Source organism: Mya arenaria, chromosome 7 (assembly GCF_026914265.1).
Source record: "Mya arenaria isolate MELC-2E11 chromosome 7, ASM2691426v1".
Taxonomy (NCBI): Eukaryota; Metazoa; Mollusca; class Bivalvia; order Myida; family Myidae; genus Mya; species Mya arenaria.
Genome location: NC_069128.1, coordinates 3677599 through 3697583, shown reverse-complemented (window position 1 = coordinate 3697583; position 19985 = coordinate 3677599). Strand labels below are relative to the sequence as shown.

General features: G+C 35.6%; 1 protein-coding gene and 1 long non-coding RNA gene across 2 annotated transcripts; both read right to left on the bottom strand.

Annotated features, from left to right (window-relative positions):
• Nucleotides 1-9370: 9370 nt before the first annotated feature.
• On the bottom strand, nucleotides 9371-12644 carry LOC128239789 (uncharacterized). Its single transcript, XR_008261925.1, has 3 exons — nucleotides 12544-12644; nucleotides 12212-12267; nucleotides 9371-10025 (listed from the first exon to the last, which is right to left on the bottom strand). It is a non-coding gene; the product is annotated as an uncharacterized LOC128239789 (long non-coding RNA).
• A 2146-nt stretch (nucleotides 12645-14790) lies between these two features.
• Nucleotides 14791-19753, bottom strand: LOC128241879 (neo-calmodulin-like). The gene is made up of 6 exons (XM_052958998.1): nucleotides 19640-19753; nucleotides 18584-18626; nucleotides 17812-17955; nucleotides 17218-17363; nucleotides 16596-16692; nucleotides 14791-15882 (listed from the first exon to the last, which is right to left on the bottom strand). The coding sequence occupies exons 1-6, from the start codon at nucleotides 19652-19654 to the stop codon at nucleotides 15845-15847; spliced, it is 483 nt and encodes a 160-aa protein (XP_052814958.1). The 5' UTR covers nucleotides 19655-19753; the 3' UTR covers nucleotides 14791-15844.
• Between the last annotated feature and the right edge of the window lie 232 nt (nucleotides 19754-19985).

The window sequence follows — 19985 nt, the reverse complement described above, 5'->3', positions numbered from 1 at the left end:
CATTTTGGTGCCTGCTGTAGTGATGTTTTCACCAGTTGATACCCCTTGAAGTGGCATCGCAGTTAATTGCTGCATTTAAAAAAAAGAAGAGAACGTCAAGAGTTTATGGTCAAAGTCATCCAAAGACATTATTGAAATTTGTTCTAAAACCTGTATTGATTATCAATATTTTAAAGCTTTACCATAAAAAAAGAAAGTGGTCCAAACCACGGTCAATGAAACCACCCACGAAACTATTTACATTCTTTTTCAAAACTGGACGCAATGTCAAAATTCCATTGTTAAGTTTCAATACAGCATTGAAATCGGTACCAGTGAATTACCTACTAATTCGAATATTCAACTATCTGCTAGTTGCCAGTTGGGGATTCGAATATTCAACTATCTGCTAGTTGCCAGTTGGGGATTAGAATATTCAACTATCTGCTAGTTGCCAGTTGGGGATTAGAATATTCAACTAACTGCTAGTTGCCAGTTGGGGATTAGAATATTCAACTATCTGCTAGTTGTCAGTTGGGGATTCGAATATTCAACTATCTGCTAGTTGCTAGTTGCCAGTTGGGGATTCGAATATTCAACTATCTGCTAGTTGCTAGTTGCCAGTTGGGGATTCGAATATTCAACTATCTGCTAGTTGCTAGTTGCCAGTTGGGGATTCGAATATTCAACTATCTGCTAGTTGCCAGTTGGGGATTAGAATATTCAACTAACTGCTAGTTGCCAGTTGGGGATTAGAATATTCAACTATCTGCTAGTTGCCAGTTGGGGATTCGAATATTCAACTATCTGCTAGTTGCCAGTTGGGGATTCGAATATTCAACTATCTGCTAGTTGCCAGTTGGGGATTCGAATATTCAACTATCTGCTAGTTGCCAGTTGGGGATTCGAATATTCAACTATCTGCTAGTTGCCAGTTGGGGATTCGAATATTCAACTATCTGCTAGTTGCCAGTTGGGGATTCGAATATTCAACTACATGTTGATGTTGATATTTAGCTACTCGACCATTTCCAGGTTATTTGCGAATACCAACCAGTCGGAAGTTTGGGATTCAGATTTTGTCCAGGTTATGGTTGAATGGTACACATGTGAATAATTCACACACCAAGTGTATTCTTATGCATGTACACAGATGTATGTTCGTGACAAACACTGTCTTATTTAAGTATGTTTTCTACATTCGCCAGTTGGATATTCGAACATTTCCAGTTGGTTATTCTCGAATATCCAACTACCAACCAATTTTTGGGGGATTCATATTTTAGGTACAGGTACGCATAAATAGAAATCAAACAGTTTATGTATTTTTGTTCATGTACATTTATATATTCGTTAAAAAACACTGTTTTAAATCACAGTAGTATTCGTACGCTTGACAGTTGCTTATTCGAACATTTCCAGTTGATTATTCGCGATTTCAAACTACCGGGATTCCGATTGTACCATATTCTCTAGTCTAAAGTTGCTAATAAAATGAAATATCACGTATTTTTTTTCTTTAAACCCATAAGCAAATATGTGTCTTCGTTACACACAATGTTTTATTTCACTGTTTTTCGTACATTAGCCTGTTGGTTATTCGAACATTTCCAGTTGGTTATTCGCGAATATCCAATTACCAACCATTTGGTACTTTGGGACACAGAATTTGACATTTTTATGGTTGAAAGGTACACATATGAATAAATTACACCCTGAAGTATTTTATGCATGTACACACATACAGTAGGCGTGTGACTTCTTCATATATGAACTTTTAGACCATATAAATAGACATTATCTGAAAGCCCAACTACAAAATGGTTGGTTGTTTGAATATTCGCGATAACCATCTGGAAATGTTAAGGCTTTGTTGCCCAAAGAGTCATCATTTTGTCATAGCAGCCAGAGTTGTTATGCATGCTATAACTTTGTTTTATCAATTGTGTAGCCGCTCACCTAGAGATAAATTATTTCTGACAATTTTCATCAAAAGTGGCTCGGTGGCTTCAGTGGAGATGTCGTTAAGGACGGACGCAGTTTTTGTCTTTTATTTCACCGATTTCCCACAACATTTATATATTTAATACCAACAACATAAAAGAATGGCCTTTGACCGTGTGATTTAAAATTTGTAATGTATTGTCATTGAAACAGTTTTAGATATCGCTTATTTTTAAGGCCTAAGGTCTCAAATAATTCAATAATTATTAATATTTAATAATTTATTCAAATAAATAGTGAGCCAACAGATTCTTACTAAACTAAATTAAACAAATGAACTCAAGAGTTTTTCTATCTTTGCGTATCGGCGAATTGAAAATTTCACAAATAGAAGCATAACTTGTGTTTCGACCAGTATGAATGAAACCATTACATTTTTTATAAACTCATCAAAATATTAAAACACAACAACACACATACCAATGAATAGCCATCCCGTTCCAAATGAACTTAATGAAGAATATAAAAGCACGATCGACACACCACACGTGCGTGATTCAGATATCTAGAGTAGATTGACAGACGCGACACAAGCAGTACCAGTCTTATCAATATGAGACGTCTGGATTTCTGAAGCCTTTCAATACTCACAATTAATACACTAGTTGAAAGCAAAAAGGTTGTTACTAGAATATAGATCGCATTTCTATGGGGCATATAACTGCGGTAGGATAACCTGTTAACGTTCGCGAATTGTTTGATTCGTGTTAACCACTTATTTTTTGCGATATTTATCTAGCTATCTAGTTAATATTCGTGATACGTTTTTGGTAAGATAAATATCATTAAACTTAAAACACTGATCTCTTCCAAGCCAAAATATTTTCAGCAATGGCTTGACGACCACGACCTTATGAGAATACATCTGGACTGCAGTAACAGGTAAACTATTATTTCGTAAAATTAAAATTAAATTGCCTCGAAAAATAAAGCAGCTATAGACCTGTATCCCTGATGCCACGTTTCAGTATTTTTTTTTTGAAAGAGTCCTACTCAAAAGACTCAATGACTTGTTATCTGTAAAACAACCACTTTTCCCTTTAAGGCTTTCAGAAAAAAAACACACACTAAAGCTGTGTCACTGCCGCTTTTAACCTCCAAGAAACTCTGTACCATAGGGTTGGACTGTAATGTGTATAATGATATGCTCGATCAGAAATCTGCATTTGATGGGGTGTGGCACAAAGGGCTCTGTCTCAAGCTAGGTCGACTAGGAATTACAGGAAAATTGTTACGTGTGTTGGTATCTGCTTATATGGTATTGAGATTATGTGTAGTGATGCTGAACGGAAAGTATTCCGAAGGAATGCCAGTCCTCAAATCAGTGAGACAATGAGGCTTATTATTCAACTTTATATAATGTCGTGGACAAAGATGTATTTATATGTAAATTGTTACATTAACTGGAAAAAAGTAGTCTAGGATGCTCCATGTTTTTTTAAACAAAGGTAGGTAATTCTTCATAAGCTGATGATATTTTACCCGTGTCATTATCTCCCTTGAATTTGTAACGCATGCTTGACGAAGTGTATCACCAAAGCACGGTGTGGAAAATTAACGTTAAGAAACCGACCGTATTATTCAGCATGAAGCGAAATGCACCGCCTGGTGGTATCTTATACGGGCAAATATTTCATCAGCAGTCCAATATCCAAACGCAAACCATTTGGGAATTAGACAGGATTCGAACTTAAGTTGTAACGTACGTACTTCAAGGACGCTGCCAAAAAGCCCAAAACGCATTCTTTTTTACATTATTTTTTATGTCTGCACAAGACTTACATCTTTATGGTTTAAATCCAATCGTGTCTTTTGATTTGTGCAAGAAGATTATCATGCATATATGTATAGCGTTATAATATGGCAATGAACTGTGGAATAATATCAATAACAATGATGTTTTTTCTTTCAATAAACTTTGAACAGCATTTTATTGTAAATTTATAAGATGCAATGGTTTCATATAAAGGACAAGATCTGACATGCGTGAATCCATGCTTGGCGGGTTCAACCTGTTTTCAAATGTTATTATTATTAAAAAAATGATATTCCTACATAAACTACTGTTCTTAAACGTAAACTTAAATTGCGGTAACAGCAGAAATCTGTTCATAAAATGTTACGTCAAATTTAACTTGATCAAAATAGTGTTCTTTAGGGTTTAGTTTTCGACAAAAAAATAGAAAGGAACATTGAACTTTTTTGTGGCAAAACTATGAACTAGGTTATATAAAGAAGCTTACCATTGCACAAAGGCTTCACAAATTTGTGTGCATGGTGAAGAAGTGCACCTCGTGTATGATTGCAATACAACCGATCGAATCAGGTGGAAGGTCCTCGACGAGGTAGCAGAAATAGGACTACGTGTTACAGAACGCTGTTGTAAATGGACGCCGGGAGGTTTTACCACAGCTTAGTTGGTGCTCCTTGTGAAAAAAACATGGCAAGAAATTTACACACGAATTTCATGAAAATATCCCTCCCTTTTGTGTAGGAAATGCATAAACAATGTCTAATCGAACTAGTTCGACTATAAATCATTGCACGGTGTGTTGACGAAATGTTATCTATTCAAGCATGCTATTGAAATTAATATAAAACTTCATTCGACTACAAAATAAAGGATATTTGAGGCTTGTGTACTTCGAACATAAAATACATTGTGCGTACTGGACGTATAAAACAATATTTGTTTTTTTTATTATTATCTCTGTTAACTTTAAATATTTTGGATGGTGTCTAATTGCTAATCCATATATATATATATATATATATATATATATATATATATATATATATATATATATATATGTTTGATTAATCCTCTGTTTTTGGCATATGTTTCATGTTTAATAAGCATCAATTATTGGTGGAAATAATGAAAATTGAATTGAATTTAATGCATTCCAAAGAGTAAAGTTATTAAGTTAAACTGCTAAATTAAAATTACTACGCAATATACATGAAGCGTAGTTAAATGTAAAGAATTCTTACATTGTAAACCTTCCATATAGATCAGCGGTTGTCTACGATGGAAAATGGCCTAGGTTTCCCGAATACTTGTTTGAAAAAATGAGATTTCTTGTACTACTTTTCAGCATAAAGCAGACAACAAAAGTTATTCAATAGTCTTGATTTTTTTCTGTGGTTAACTTATTTGACATCATAATACTCCAAGATTAACCATATTTTAATAATCCAAGAAACAGTCAGAATTTAAGATAACTTATAAAAAAGTGTAACAAGCTTTCTTTAAGTGCCTTTCAAAAAGTTATTTTATTACTAGTTTCTTGACAATAGATTAGTGCAATACATGAAAAGTAAACAACATACCTTGTGTTCTAGTATGGCAATCCTCGTTAGGAAACATATGCTGCATCAAAACGTTATTCAAATTTTAAGCCATCTACCCGCTACATCATTTAAATGAAACCCTCGCGGTTTTTAATAAATATTTAACGCGGATGGATGCTCTTGTAAATTGAAATGTATTGGAAATGAATTTATTCTATTTTTGATTTTTGTACCGTGACCATACATTATTTTTATCAAGCATTTCAAAAGAAGTTAATTTTATATCTATTATATTAAAGAAATCGGGTTAATACATAATTAACGAAAAGACAGTTTACAAAATACACCCCCCCCCCCCCTTCAGGAATGCGAACTTATATTATGTGTTACATGTCATGCAATGAAAATGCATCCTTTTTAACAAACAAGACTACTACGAACAAATTATGCAGCTTATTTCGCTACTAGGCGAGCGAGTAAAACTAGAAAATCACTTGTAAAGTGAATAGCTTGACCTGATAATTTGGACCTCGGTTTAGAGTAATAGGCAGGAAATCGCATGTTTAAACGGCGTCATTCGGAGCTCCTCGGCCATTTTTTCCAAAAACAACCTCGGATGTATAATGACGAGAAAAAGAAACGCCTCATCGAAAAGTGGCGTTTATTTTGTTGCTAAGTTTACATTTATATGCAAACGTCCAAAATGTCATGTATTCCGACCAACAAATCCAACCAACCGAAACTCGCACGATTTTATTCAGCCAATTGTTAAATTCACGTACCTGCTCACGATTTCCTCGTGCACTCCGTGCGTTTTAACCATGTGGCTTTATCAAGTAAATTCTACACCGATACATGTGCTAGTCGACATACAACCATATATCCGTGTCTTTTTTGACAATTACCCAGTTTCTGATAATGCCGAAGCTAAATAGTGAAGAGAGAGCTAGGGTTTTGGCAATGCTTGAATGTGGGCGAACGCAAGAACAAGTCGCTAGACGTTTTAACGTCTCTCGTTCGATAATATTACGTCTTATTCGACGTGTCAGAGACACGGAAACGTTTGCCAATAGGCCACGTTCAGGCAGACCCCGTGTAACGTCAGTACGGCAGGATAATTACGTACGTCAACGCCATCTATGTGACAGATTTGTGACTGCTGAATCAACGTCACACGTAATAGTAGGTAACCATGGACGCCCGGTTAGTCGACGTACGGTGATAAATCGACTACGAGAACGGGGGATTAGATGCCACAGGCCGTACCGTGGTCTAGTGCTTACGCGACGTCATCGTCAACAACGTGTTAATTGGGCCCGCTACCATTGCGGTTAGCGCTGGCAAAATGGAGTGTTTAGTGACGAGTCACGTTTCAACTTGTCGAACGCCGACGGACGTATTCGTGTCTACAGGCGACGTCATGAACGCTACGCTAACAATTGCGTTCTGCAGCACAACCGTTACGGTGGTGGCGGAGTTATGGTCTGGGCAGCTATCAACCGTAGATTTAAGTCCCAACTCGTCGTTTGCAAAGGTAACCTCACAGCCAGGCGTTACATTGACGAGATATTACGTCCTGTAGTTGTCCCTATGCTAAGCCAACGCCTGGTATTCCAGCAAGACAACGCGCGACCCCACGTAGCACGTGTCACCATGTACTTTTTACAGGACAATAACATTGCCGTCTTGCCTTGGCCGGCGTGTTCACCAGACTGCAATCCGATTGAACACGCATGTGATTACCTTGTACGACGGTTACGTCAACGTCAGCCTGCCAACGTCCAGGAACTTACAGCAGCGCTCCATCAGGGGTGGGCCAGAATGCCTCGGTATTTGTTACGTAACTTGTGCGGTTCGATGGCACGTCGTCTTGCTGCTGTAATTGCCAGTAGAGGAGGTCACACGCGCTACTAAGCATGTCAGTGAATTTTCTCTGACCATACATTGAATTTTCAATATTTTAAGCCTAATGTGACCATGAAATGCTGTATAATCAATCATCAATTCTCTTAAGTGATAAATATTGTAAATGCCACATTTCTTTTCTAATTTTTAATCATACTTAATAAGATATAGTACAAACAGTTTGAATGAGGCGTTTCTTTTTCTCGTCAGCATATTTGGACGGTTTACATACTCAAAAAGTGGTACGTTTAAGTCCGCTGCAAATAGATCGCGTAGTAATCTTATTTAGAAGTTAAACTTCATGACTAAACCCTTGAGAATCTTAATTAAAAATTTACGAACTACTTCAACTGATGTACCGGCATACATCCGAGGTTGTTGTTTCTGAAAAAAATGGCCTAGGAGCTCCGAATAAAACGGCGTATCCAGCTGGTCAAAGAGGAATAACTATTCCCTACAAAACGACGCAGTTAGCGGTATGATTTATTTCCCTTATCCCGGAAAGAATGACGGGGCAAAATCCTAGAAAAATCTGAATACCTAAGACTGTATGTTACTTATCAGTTTTCAAAGACATAGTTGCGGGGGCCTAGCTAAACCATGGTCACTGCATGTTTATCATATCGCTATCTTCAGCAGTTCCTTTAAGCGTATTGTATAAAATCTCAATGTAAAACATCAAGCAGTTGCGGAGATATTAACCTATGTGTGCTTACATGCAAAACCTTAACCATTATTTGCAGTAAATGCTTGATAGAGTTATCTAACTTGATTAATGAAGTATGTTGGATAGTTGTTAACACCTGTCTAAAGTTTCAATGCAATACATGCTATATTTGCTGAGAGATTGACTTAAATGTGGCAACATGCAAAACCTTAACCAGAATTTCTAAGTCGAAAAATAAAGGGCCATAATTAGCATTTTATGCAAAATGGAGTTATCTAACTTGGTAATACAAGTAGGTTGGATTAAGCCTCAAAACAATACATCAAGTAGTTGCTGACATATTACCTTTTGAGTGCCGACATGCTAAACCTTAACCAGAACTTTCAAGTCGAATAATGAAGGGCAATAGTTTGCATTATATTCAAGATTATAAGTATCTGCCATAGTTTGCATTATATTCAAGATTATAAGTATCTGCCATGGCCGAGAGTGCATGATAGGTTTATCCTGACCCAAGCGTAGGGGGTTTTGCAGAAAAGGTTTATGCCGACCCGAGCATAGGGTGTTTTGTGGAAACGAGGTTTAACGACAATGAACATAAAATTATACAAATATAATCTACAAAAGAATTATTATGCGGAGTGAATCAGGTTTCATTTTGCGCCATGCTACTGTGTAAACTAGAAAAGTCCATTGCACAAGTGAGTGTAAATGATTTCTACAATTGTGTTCTGGATATCGTATTCAATACTGGGGCTACCATTACAAACTTGAGACACAAGTTATTATTCTGCAATACTCTATACCATGTTAACTTTCTTTAAAGTTGTTTTACTGAATGTTTCAACTTAGTCATCATACTGGGATGGACAAGCCTGAATTTTTACTTGCTTGGCATCAAATTTTTGAACAAGTCCAGGGCTTGTAGGCTTGTGTTAATTTCGATCACTAACTGTTCAAAGATAAACGATTATTTCAGTCAACAAATGAAGATGCTTTTCGGAGTCCCGTGTTCAAATGCTGGAATGTTTGTCAGCATGACCCTGTATATGCACATCCAGTCTAATATCAACATCTGCAATGACTCAATTTAACAGTCACTTAATGAACAAAACTGGATTCCAATGAAAAACATTCAGTGGTTCGCCCCGGCATCATGTAATTCCTAACTTTCTTCCACATGACATATTCCCATAAATACTAGTAAAGATGCAACCTTCATCTGTCAGTTCAATGTACTCAATTCCTTTCAAGCATTGTGATTGAAATACCCAATCAATGAATTAATTTTTAACTTTGACCACTGGCAAGAGTTCTCAAGTATGAAGTGCACTGCAATGCTTGACCATTCCTGACAATAAATAGTACAGAATGCAAGTGACAGCAATTTTACACAAGTTTTTTTTTTTAAGATCCCCAATACAAGTTTCTTTCATCGAGTTGACCTTGTGACCACAAAAAATAATTAAATGTCCAGAATGTCTACAAATTTTATACCTCGCAAAATATGACAACAAAATATTTTCCCCAAGACAATACATACTTTATTCATTTGAAAAACAAATAAAAATTCCCAGAAGTACTATCAAGAATTCCATGCAGAAACATAAGCATCAATGACAACGCATAAATGTTTTACATATTCATCTCAATATTGTCTATACATCTACAAATCCCATTAGCAAAGCATGTCCCATAAAATGCAACAGAGGTGGTGGTGACGTTAAAGCCCACTGCCAACCATCTTTCACAATGTTACCTAGCAACCCGTTACTATCGCAACAGTTGCTACGCTAACACATGTCTTTCTTCTCTTCTTCATCATAGAATTACAAGGTAGATGGTTGCCACATGGACTGTGTTGTTGCTGCTTCTGTTGTTGTAGTCTGCTACTACTGTCGTTGTTGCTGATGATGATGAATAAACCCCGTTGCTATGAGAACACTCCAGTCAGTCACAAAGTTTGGTACAGCTGCCTGCACAGCCAAACTTGCATTTACTGCACACGCAAACTGTATATAATCATCATCATCTTATCATCATCATAATTCGGTACACCATGCAGGAAATAAGCTGCAGGTGGGTCACGAGAGGTTGCCCGAACTCTGGTCTAACTGAAGATGCCTTGCATGGTGGGAATGTATTGTCTTGGTCACGGGAAGATGTCTACTTGGACCTGTAACATACAAAAAACAATAAATAAACATGAACAATTCTACAGAAATACTGCAATCATTACCTGTTCTAGTTACCACTCCAGACCATAAGCTTTTAAAGCTCCTGTCCAGATCAAAACAAATGATCATCATATTTTTCTTAAAAAACAACAAAAACCCTGACTGGAAAGACGAGTATGTTATTAAGTAATGCAAAGAAAATACAATATGCCCCCAAATACTAAAATTTTGATAAAGGCTTAATTAGGTGTAGTTTCGAAAGCATCAGCATTAGACTGGAGCCTCCTACTGGTATTCCCCCAGCACCCAATGCGTCTTCTGTCCAAGATCATTAAAATAGACCATTTGAAAACGGTTGGATATATTCTTTCAAAAGATCTTAGCCGACAGACATAAGTGGACAAGGTTTGGCTGAAAAAATCTATTGACAGTTCATTAACCGGTGCTGGGTTGAGATAAAAATAATCACATTTTTACAGACTTCCATTACGTAACAAACATAATTTAAAACTGAAGACAGAAGTACTAGCTCCAGATTTGTGGTACCCCCCCATACACCTAAGTTATATTAAATAAAAATCCATCTCAAAGTGAGGCAATGCATAACATAGAAAATCAGACACCCCTTGTATATAGTATAAATGCCAACCTTAGAGGCGACTGTTGGTGGACGCCATCAACCGGAAAGTATTGAATTTGGTTTTGTTTACCAAAAACCAGTAGAATTGAATTGATAGGTAAAATAGCCCTGTAACTACAATGCCTAAACACTGCCATATAACAAAACATTCAGAAAGCATGCACATGGAAAACCAGCCACATGAGCTTGCGTCCAAGAGACATCTTATGAAATGGCAAAACTAATCCACTCGCAATTACATTGCAGGCAGTCGGTCACATATTCAGACTAAAGGTCCACGGCATGGACAGAAATTCCTATAGACAAGTAGAATTCTGTACCCCTTGTTATTTTGAAGCCTTGTTTGCCATCCCCATGCTTAGAATCATAATTCATACACCATCAAGAACCCAGCCTATATTTTTATTGTAAAAATGTAGAACATCTGTCCAACTGTTTTTCAACACCTCAAATTATAATAAGTGAAACGCATAGACTGTTAATTCTAATTTAAAAAATAAATAAAATTAAATGAATAACAGCATCTTGGTACCCTTTAAGCACCTCTTTACTTTCTGCCATTTGAATATCAGGGTTCGAATTTAGACTTGCCTACTCGCAAAATGGGAGCGACATTTGCAAATTGCGAGTGACTAATTCAAGCTCGCAAAATTCTGCGAGTGGCTTTTTCTAGACCACAGAATGTTAAAAGTAGAATAAACATGAAACGTAACTTCGCTACGTAATCGAGTGTAAACATCCTATAAGTGGCATGTTTACACTACCAGTAAAGAGAAGACAGTACAGAGTCACCCTCAAGTAAGTTTTCAAAAATAGAATAAATACGGAAAAAGCCGAGTTTGATGATCCGAGGCATGCATAATACAAAGTGAATACAAATGACGTAATCGCCTAGCTCAATCATTTGCTAAATTTAGTGCTTTTGTGCACTACATGTAAACCCCAAAAACCTTTTGAATATATCCGCTCAACTGTCCAAGTGATAAGACTTCAATATATTTTATAGTCCAAAGCATCCACGCTACATTACATTTACTGTTGCTTTTATTTATTCTAAATTTATAATGTTATTGTTCTTAATACTAAGAGACTTAATTAGTTAATGAAATCTGTATCGTGCTCACCGAATGGGTCTTACGCGATGCAGAGGGTAAATATACCCCCTCCCTCAAAGTTAACAAAGTCAAATTATTGGACAGCTTTGTTATCAAATGCGGCCAGCATCTGACGAGTCATCTGTATCCCCCAAAGAGAATTTAAGCCATCAACAAGTTCTAGTAGACGAGTTACTTTAGATTGATGCTTTTTTTTTACATTCATAATATGTCTTAGGTGTAAATATTTACTTTAATTAGACAATATTATAAGGTAATAAAGAAAATAATAAAATTGCAAGTTGATTTTTCATTTAGCGAGTTGCCTCAAAAAGCACTTGCAAAATTTTGCAAGTGCTCCTCAAAGTTAAATTCGAACCCTGAATATACAATATACATGTGTCAGCCACATGGTTTTTGCCACCATTAATCTTGACAGAACACAACTTACCTCGCCCTCATCTTCCTCCTTTTACGCTTCAGCCTGCGCATACGCTTTTTTCGCCACTGAAAATAGTAAGAAATGTAAACGACCTTTTCAACATGTCCTTCTCAACTTGCACGATTTCAAACAAAAAAATCATATGAATATAGATGGTTCTTATGACATTCAACTTTCGCAATACGGTAATATGAACTGCACCAATGATGCTTCTTAAATGGGACGTCTGACCATCAAAGAATACGTGCGTTATAAGAAATATATCAAGTTGCAACGATGTTACACTGCAAGTGCCGACATCAACTATTTTAACTGTTAAAATAACAGATATCATAACTTACCTTCGCTCGCATCTTGCGTTAATTATTCTGAAATAGAATGAGATATATTAAAGCAATTGTTTTATTACGGATACAGCACATAAACATCAGATTAAGTCAGATATTGAAAGAGTTGTCAAAAAACACGTCTTACCAGCAAGCTGGACGAGGTAAAGAGAAAGTCTCTATGCTTCCGTTTCCGGTTGTCCCCGCGGTAAACTTTTTTCCAATCAACTTTGTTTCCATGGACAAATAGGAATCAATTATCACCTCAACTATGATTTTTTAAGGTTTCTCACTTTATGTTCCTATAATATGATGTGAAAATAAACATATACAGACACATTGTCTTGAAGAGTATTATGTTTCTAAAGAGCGTAACGATAAATTAGGTAAATATCGTCTGCGCTAAAAGCTATTTTTATACCAGTTTTGTTCGAAATAATTTGAACAATAATTGGAAGACTAATAAAATTTAACAAACTAAATTACAAAGCTTATAAAGCGGGTATTGTTTGGTTTTCCGCCACCCTTGTCTACCAACACAAGACCACACTTTTGTATAACATAATACCAACAGCATATGTTAATTTGATATTATGATAATCGTTGTATATTATATAAGTTCAAAATGATATTTATTTTGCTCATACCACAATGAATAAAAATCCATATCTCAAATGTCGCGTTTGTCAGTGGTACAAAGTTCAACCAACGGGAAAGCATAAGTCCAGCGACATCATCATCAGCTGACCAACATATGCGATGTAATTATAATTATACTACGTAATACCCTTGCGAGACGAGATGTCCATCTGCCGAATTCTACGCAAAACACTTGAGTAATAAGCGCGCTCCGTTTTCTGATAACTCTTAATTGTTGTTGTTTTTTCTCACCTTTTTAGGAATATGGCCTAGTCGTTTCCTGAAAATGCGTCATTTTGATTTAAATTGGGAATTCCATTTTTGCCTCGAAATGAACTGACTATCTGAATCTGGTAAAGAGTCGGTTCTTCGTTGCGCATGCGCACGCGTACGGATACGGTCATCTATCGCATCACACCGCCATGTTTTATACTGAGACTATATAGCTATCCCATGTGAAGGATCGATCGACGACTTTAAAGGCCTTATTTAAGGAATGTTTGGCATGACAATCTCCTGCTGTGTATCTCCTGCTAATTACACTGATGTCACAGTAGTGGCCAATTTCCTGTTTGCGTGTTTATTGGCTCAGGGCCATTTAGGGTCCATTTCTATAATAAAACCTCCAAAACTGCACAGCAGGATATTCAGATCGGACATCTAATAAGACATTTAGGCAATTAGATTAGGATCAATACGCAGAGGTTGTGTACAAGACACGTTTATTTGAGTGTGTGTGTGGGGGGGGGGGGGGGGGGAGGGTCACTTATAGAAGGATTAAACCAGGCCTTTAAAGGGCAGGATGTTATATACCTTTTGCTTATACATTCATTGCGTATTTATAGGTGGTGCTAAACGTTTACCAATATCAATGCTCCATTCATAGCGGCATGTCAGGATTTCTCTGGCGTCGTCCGGTACAGTATGTGTAGTGTCCGTTATCTGTGTACTCTAAATGGTGTTCAAAGTACACTCATGAACCGAATTGCATATACTAGTGTTGGTGTTGGATGTGAAAAAAGCGGTTGCCAACGCTCAACGATCATATGACATAACTATGCACACTGATAGTTAAAGACCAAAATTGTTAGGCTTGAAACACATGTGCGGCTTGTTGCTGGTAACAGAGTTTTTGGTAAAGCTTAAGGTCGCGAATTTCAAGCCGTAACCCGTTTTTGTTTTGCATGAATTCGAACTGCGTTGCAAACATATTGTAAGAACAATTAGCGTCAAGACTATGTCCTTAACTAAAAACCCATGTTATTCCACATTTACCATTCTATGACCATGTTACCCTTTGTAGGTTGGTATTTTGTTGTATTTCTAAATTAGCATTCATCAGTATTGAGTTTTGGGTAGTGCACATGAAAAAATGCAATTACATTCAATATAAGTTTTTACTCTTTTGGCAACGATTAGATCAGTTTAATAAAACTTGCCCCGTTTGCAAATACAGTGGGATACACAGTATGTACTTTAATTCGTCTCGCATTTAAGATCTGATTTAAATGTACCTTTCCTTTGTCAAAGTATGACAAGAACAACAACAATAACACCATCAACAGCAGCAGCAACAACAACCTTCATGGCTTGAACAATAACAGCAACAGCAGCAACAACAACGGCTTCAATGATCTTTATTTGCAATGATCAAGAAAATTAGAACCTAATTTCACGTGCTTATGAAAAAAAATAACAAAAAACAACAACAACAACCAAACATGAAATACAAGTTTGTCTCTTTGAAAAATATTTATGCGCACAAACTTTTATATTAAAATTAAACACAACAATTCAATATCTAACATGGCAAGGCATGACAAGAAATAAGCTTAACATAGTTAAAACATTAAGTCATATGGTATTTGATAATATTTTTTTTCTTCTTCTGTATATGATGAACCATGTTTTGTATTGATATTGCAAAATTGATATGCTATTTACATATGAATATAAAAGAGTAAGCGTGCTGAGGGATTCGATCGTGATAACTTAATTTCAAAAAAATGTTTTCAACAATTATTAATTGCACTAACAGTAATTAATAACTTGTCGAAATATTAATGGTAATGTCAGAACTTGTGGAGTTACCTGATAAAGTCATATTAAACACAATCTTCATATTAAACACAATCTAGAGGAAGCGGTATATGTAAACAAAGACGAACACAACTCATTAACAATTATGTTTGGATTGACAAAGTACCGCTGGTATAAAAATATAACAATTGCGCAAGAAAATGCAAGCTCTGATTCTAAAATGGGACAAAATTTAGCCCGTTTCCTCCTTATTTTAAAGTATGTTTTCTATATAGCAAACTTGGTATCAATGTCTATGTTAGGGCCATGGGGCACTCATCAAGATCACTGGAGCGACTTTAAACACTCTATACAACAAATGCTCGTATGAATCTTGATGGAATTACCTTCATATCTTGAAACAAGGAAATAAAATAAATAATACATGTATTCCAATCAAACGAAGTACTTATGACTTTACATAAAATAAATAAAACATACAATTCTGCGGTCAAATATATATATATAAGCGTGGACTGGATGACCTACTCCTACCTTTTGCGCACTTCTATTCGTTTTATAGAAGGTAGACAACTAGACAAATTTAAGCAAATTTATCACTTCTCTAAGATTGTCCATCACACCCACCGCTCGACACTCATCTAGTAATAATCATTTTCACCAGGTCACAAAATTCTGCAAAGAAAAAAGTTAATTTATTTGAAACAATATCATAAACGTTTTCATTATACTTATAGTACATGTCATATGTTTGTTATACTGTTTTATGTATACATGCACTTTTTTTGTAAATTATGCAACACATACATCTGAGATAAAGTCTGAGTTAACTGTCATAGTGTGATCAACTACTACCCCCACCCCCGTTAATTGCCGAAGTGAACAGTGAATTTTTCATGTCAATATGTCAGTTATGTTTTTGGTGCAATTTACTGCCTTGCGAAAGACTGTCCATTTTTCCCCAAAAAGTAAAAATAAAATTTGATAAATGTACATTACGTTCATTAATAAAAAGCAATGAATTTCTTGAAATATGAACAAAATCTTTTCAATACTTACTCTATTACAATATAATGTATGCATAAAAAAGTTAAAACATGTATAGTAACCATTCTATCAGCTCTTTTGGCCTGACTTTGTATTTTCCCCCAAAAGGCGACATTTTTTTCCCAATTTGCAAGGCACAGACGGTAAAAATATTTAAAAAAAATCACTGCAGACAAAATAGGCACCATCTCAGATAACGTTCGTGGTCGTGGACACTCACTCATATTTAAACCCTATGTTTGGTGGAAGAGAGCGCATGCCCTAACGTGCGTCCCTAAAATATCAAACCCTGGACCCATCCCTGTGTACTGTTTATATAATATTCCAAATAATGCATGTACCTTCATAATTAACTTGTCCTTTATCTTTTGTCCCAGTCGCGGCTACAAGCTCAATTGTTTCCTCGAGTGATATCATTTCACCAACACCAGTGATAACCTAATAAAATGAAGAAAACCCAAGAAATAGCATTTTTTGTTGTATCAAATTAAGTGAATCTTTCCCGCAATATAATAATATAATAAGTACGATTTAGTTCGAAACAACCATGCCCGCAAGAACAAATAATTAACACTTATATATACATGACATGTCACATAAGAATATTGTACCATCTAGAAGAGTATACATGTACAATGAATAATTTAACATTAAGATTGGAACAATCTTATCCTATGGCGGGAAGGTAAAAACGCTCAGCACGATATATGGCGTACCAATTGGATTAAAAGTCGTATTGTACCAGTAGCAGGTCTTAATATATGGGTGCAACTTCATTTTCATAAAATAAAGGGGGTAATCCTTTAGAAATAGATACTAATGCACCTTTATTTATAGAAGTGCGTCTTTTTGTCGGCTATGCTGTCTAAAGCGACTTTTGACCCAAATGGTATGTCATACAACACGCTAACGCCTGACACAGAATCAACCTATTTTAAAAGATATAGAGTTAATAGTCTTTACCTTGTACAGATCATCTGCAGTGAAATAACCTGAACTATCTCTATCTAATACCAGGAAGAAATCTTTTATTTCTTCGGATCCGTCCGTGTGTTTCATTTTGTGGTACATAAGACGTTTAAATTCTTCAAAATCGATTACTCCATCGCCTGTAAGAAACATAATAAATCAATCTATATCTTGTACATAGATCAGTAATACAATATTTACAAGCATATGAAGGGTATCCTATAATCTGATCGTATATTTTTAAATATATTTTCCACACACCATATTTCCGCATTTTATATAGCTAGTTTTTCGCTTTGATATATTGGTCCACACATGCTGTTTCATATGAATCAAGAAAGTGATTTATATAAATATATAATTTAGCTCGATCGCGAAGATATGTCCGCTTCATGGACAAACCCCAGTCCTGTGTCCCGTTTTAGAGGCCACGGGAAAATACCGCTGGTGGAAATCGAACCTCTTGGGTGAAAGACGGACACTTGCACCACTAGACCACTCCTACCTTCAAGAAATTGATTCATTGAAATTAGTTTGTCTAGGATTTTTTAATTAAGAAACAAATACAGTCATTAAAACCATTGGTACCGTTTCTGTCGATTTTATGAATCATTTCGTCGATCTCCATCTGTGATGGCTCTTGGCCAAGAGATCGGAGAGTATCGACAAACTCTTGAACGCTTATTGTTCCATCCCCGTCTCGGTCAAATAGGCCGAACGCTTCTCGAAACTCTAGAAGTGAAGAAAACCATATAGGTAATACATTTACAACTACTAGTTATCGAATTATTTAGTTATTTTGAAACATTGTATATATTTCCTCTAGCCACATTATAGGATTTTATCTTTAATTATCTTCATGCATATTTCATTTATCATAACTTTTGTCACATATAGATATGTATTAATTGTAATAATACACTGAGAATCAAATACTAGTGAGTGAATAATGTGTTTTCTGCTTAAGATGTATACGAATATTTAATCTTAGGAAATTATGTCAACACATGACCCTTACGTCACACATTTTAACATCAAATCAGCTTGCAAAATTATGGTTCTATCATTAACTGTACCAAAATGGAGATTAAGCGTTTGCCAAAATGCTCCATTTTTGCACAAATGTAGATTGCATGTGATATGATATGAACCAATTCGCAAACACTTGCAATATCATGTGTTATTTGTTCGTTAAAAATCCTTGAACACCCTAAATAATGCCCCTACAAACAAGGGGGAGGACGTAATTTGTTTTTATGCAAACTTTAAGTGAGAAAAAATGGGAGGGGGTGGGGGGGGTGTTAAGGAATACAAAATCGGCCAAGAATTACATCCTCACCCTTGACATACTCATTCATACCTTCAACGATTTGTTCCGGTATATGCTCGATGTGATGCTCGTCCTGTTAACATAGTTTATATTGATAACTGTTACTTTAAAGAAAATACAAAATAAATATATGTCCAGGCCCCAATATCACACAAATTCTCAAGTCAAATCCCAATATAGATCTCAGCTAAATTTACCACTTAAAAGCATAGTATACTTCACAACCATGCATGTATTAATATGACTTTGAATATCTTTTGATACTATATGCGATAAAATGAGTTGAGGCTGAGATTGAGATTGAGATTCGACTTAAGTATTTTCGTGATATTGGAGCCAGCTGATATAAAGTGGCTATTTTTCTGCCATTTTGTTTTCTCGCTTTTTCTCCCGTCACATGGTGGGGCGAATCGAACCCAGTGGCAGTGTGGAAGTGATGGCCCAAAAATACACAAAATGGCTCTTTTGTATTTTCACAGTAACTAGGTGTTTTTTCGCCCCGCCACTTTTTGGGGTTTTGCTTTTTCGCATTTTCATCCCTTCACCGCAAAAATGTGAAAACACGAAATGGCAGAAATCAACATAGAATTCAATCACAATATAGGTAACATTTATTGTTTGAGTGTGTGATTACGAAATAATGAATTTAACAAATGCTAAAATAATGAAAAACATTGTTTTTACTTTCTGTTAAGTTTTGCAATTATATAAAAGGGACACGTCGAAAAAATTATGTTGGCAATGATATTTTTGTTAACTTTGTACATATTGAGTACTTTTACTAACGTTGACAATCAAACACCAAACAGCAACTAGCATATATTCATTTGAACATAATATTGTAATTTAAAGCCTAAAATAATAATATTTTAATGACTAACGCTTTGCGGCCAAATTGTGCGTTTTCCGTCACATTTTAAAATTATTATCAACAATATTGCTTTATTTATTTCGATTTTTGACTGTTTAAACGCAAACGAATCCCTTTAACCAATTCTTAAAAATGTGAATAAAATGTTTTGTTGAAGTCAAATGACAAACTTCCATATGAAATGAAACAAACATATATAAAAGCTGAATATTTACCAAATCATCACCCATCTTGATACTTCCGTTTAAATCTTAAATAATGTGCATAAAATGTTGCAGTAATTACAAATTTAAAAACAATAATACAAAAGAAGACCACGAGGCGTAAAATAACTTTGCATTTAAACGCACTGAAAATTCAATTAGTTTGTGAAATGTATCTAGTCAGCTGAAAACAATTTCTATTCTTTCCCGTCAAGATAACAATCGTATCAATAGGAATAATATTGGTTGACTTTCGAGTGTTTTCTTACATTGGCTACTAAACAAATACTCGTTTAATGTAGTAAATTAAGTTTCATGGCAAAATGAAGAGATTAAGAGGGCTTTCAGACTATCTCGT

Bases quoted from the DNA above. Each gene is read 5' to 3' on its own strand.
- LOC128241879 (XM_052958998.1), bottom strand. The intron at 17,364-17,811 runs GTACCAATGGTT...TGTTTCTTACAG, and splicing joins TCATAAAATCGACAGAAACG to GCGATGGAGTAATCGATTTT. The intron at 15,883-16,595 runs GTACATGCATTA...TTTTCTTTGCAG, and splicing joins AGGACAAGTTAATTATGAAG to AATTTTGTGACCTGGTGAAA.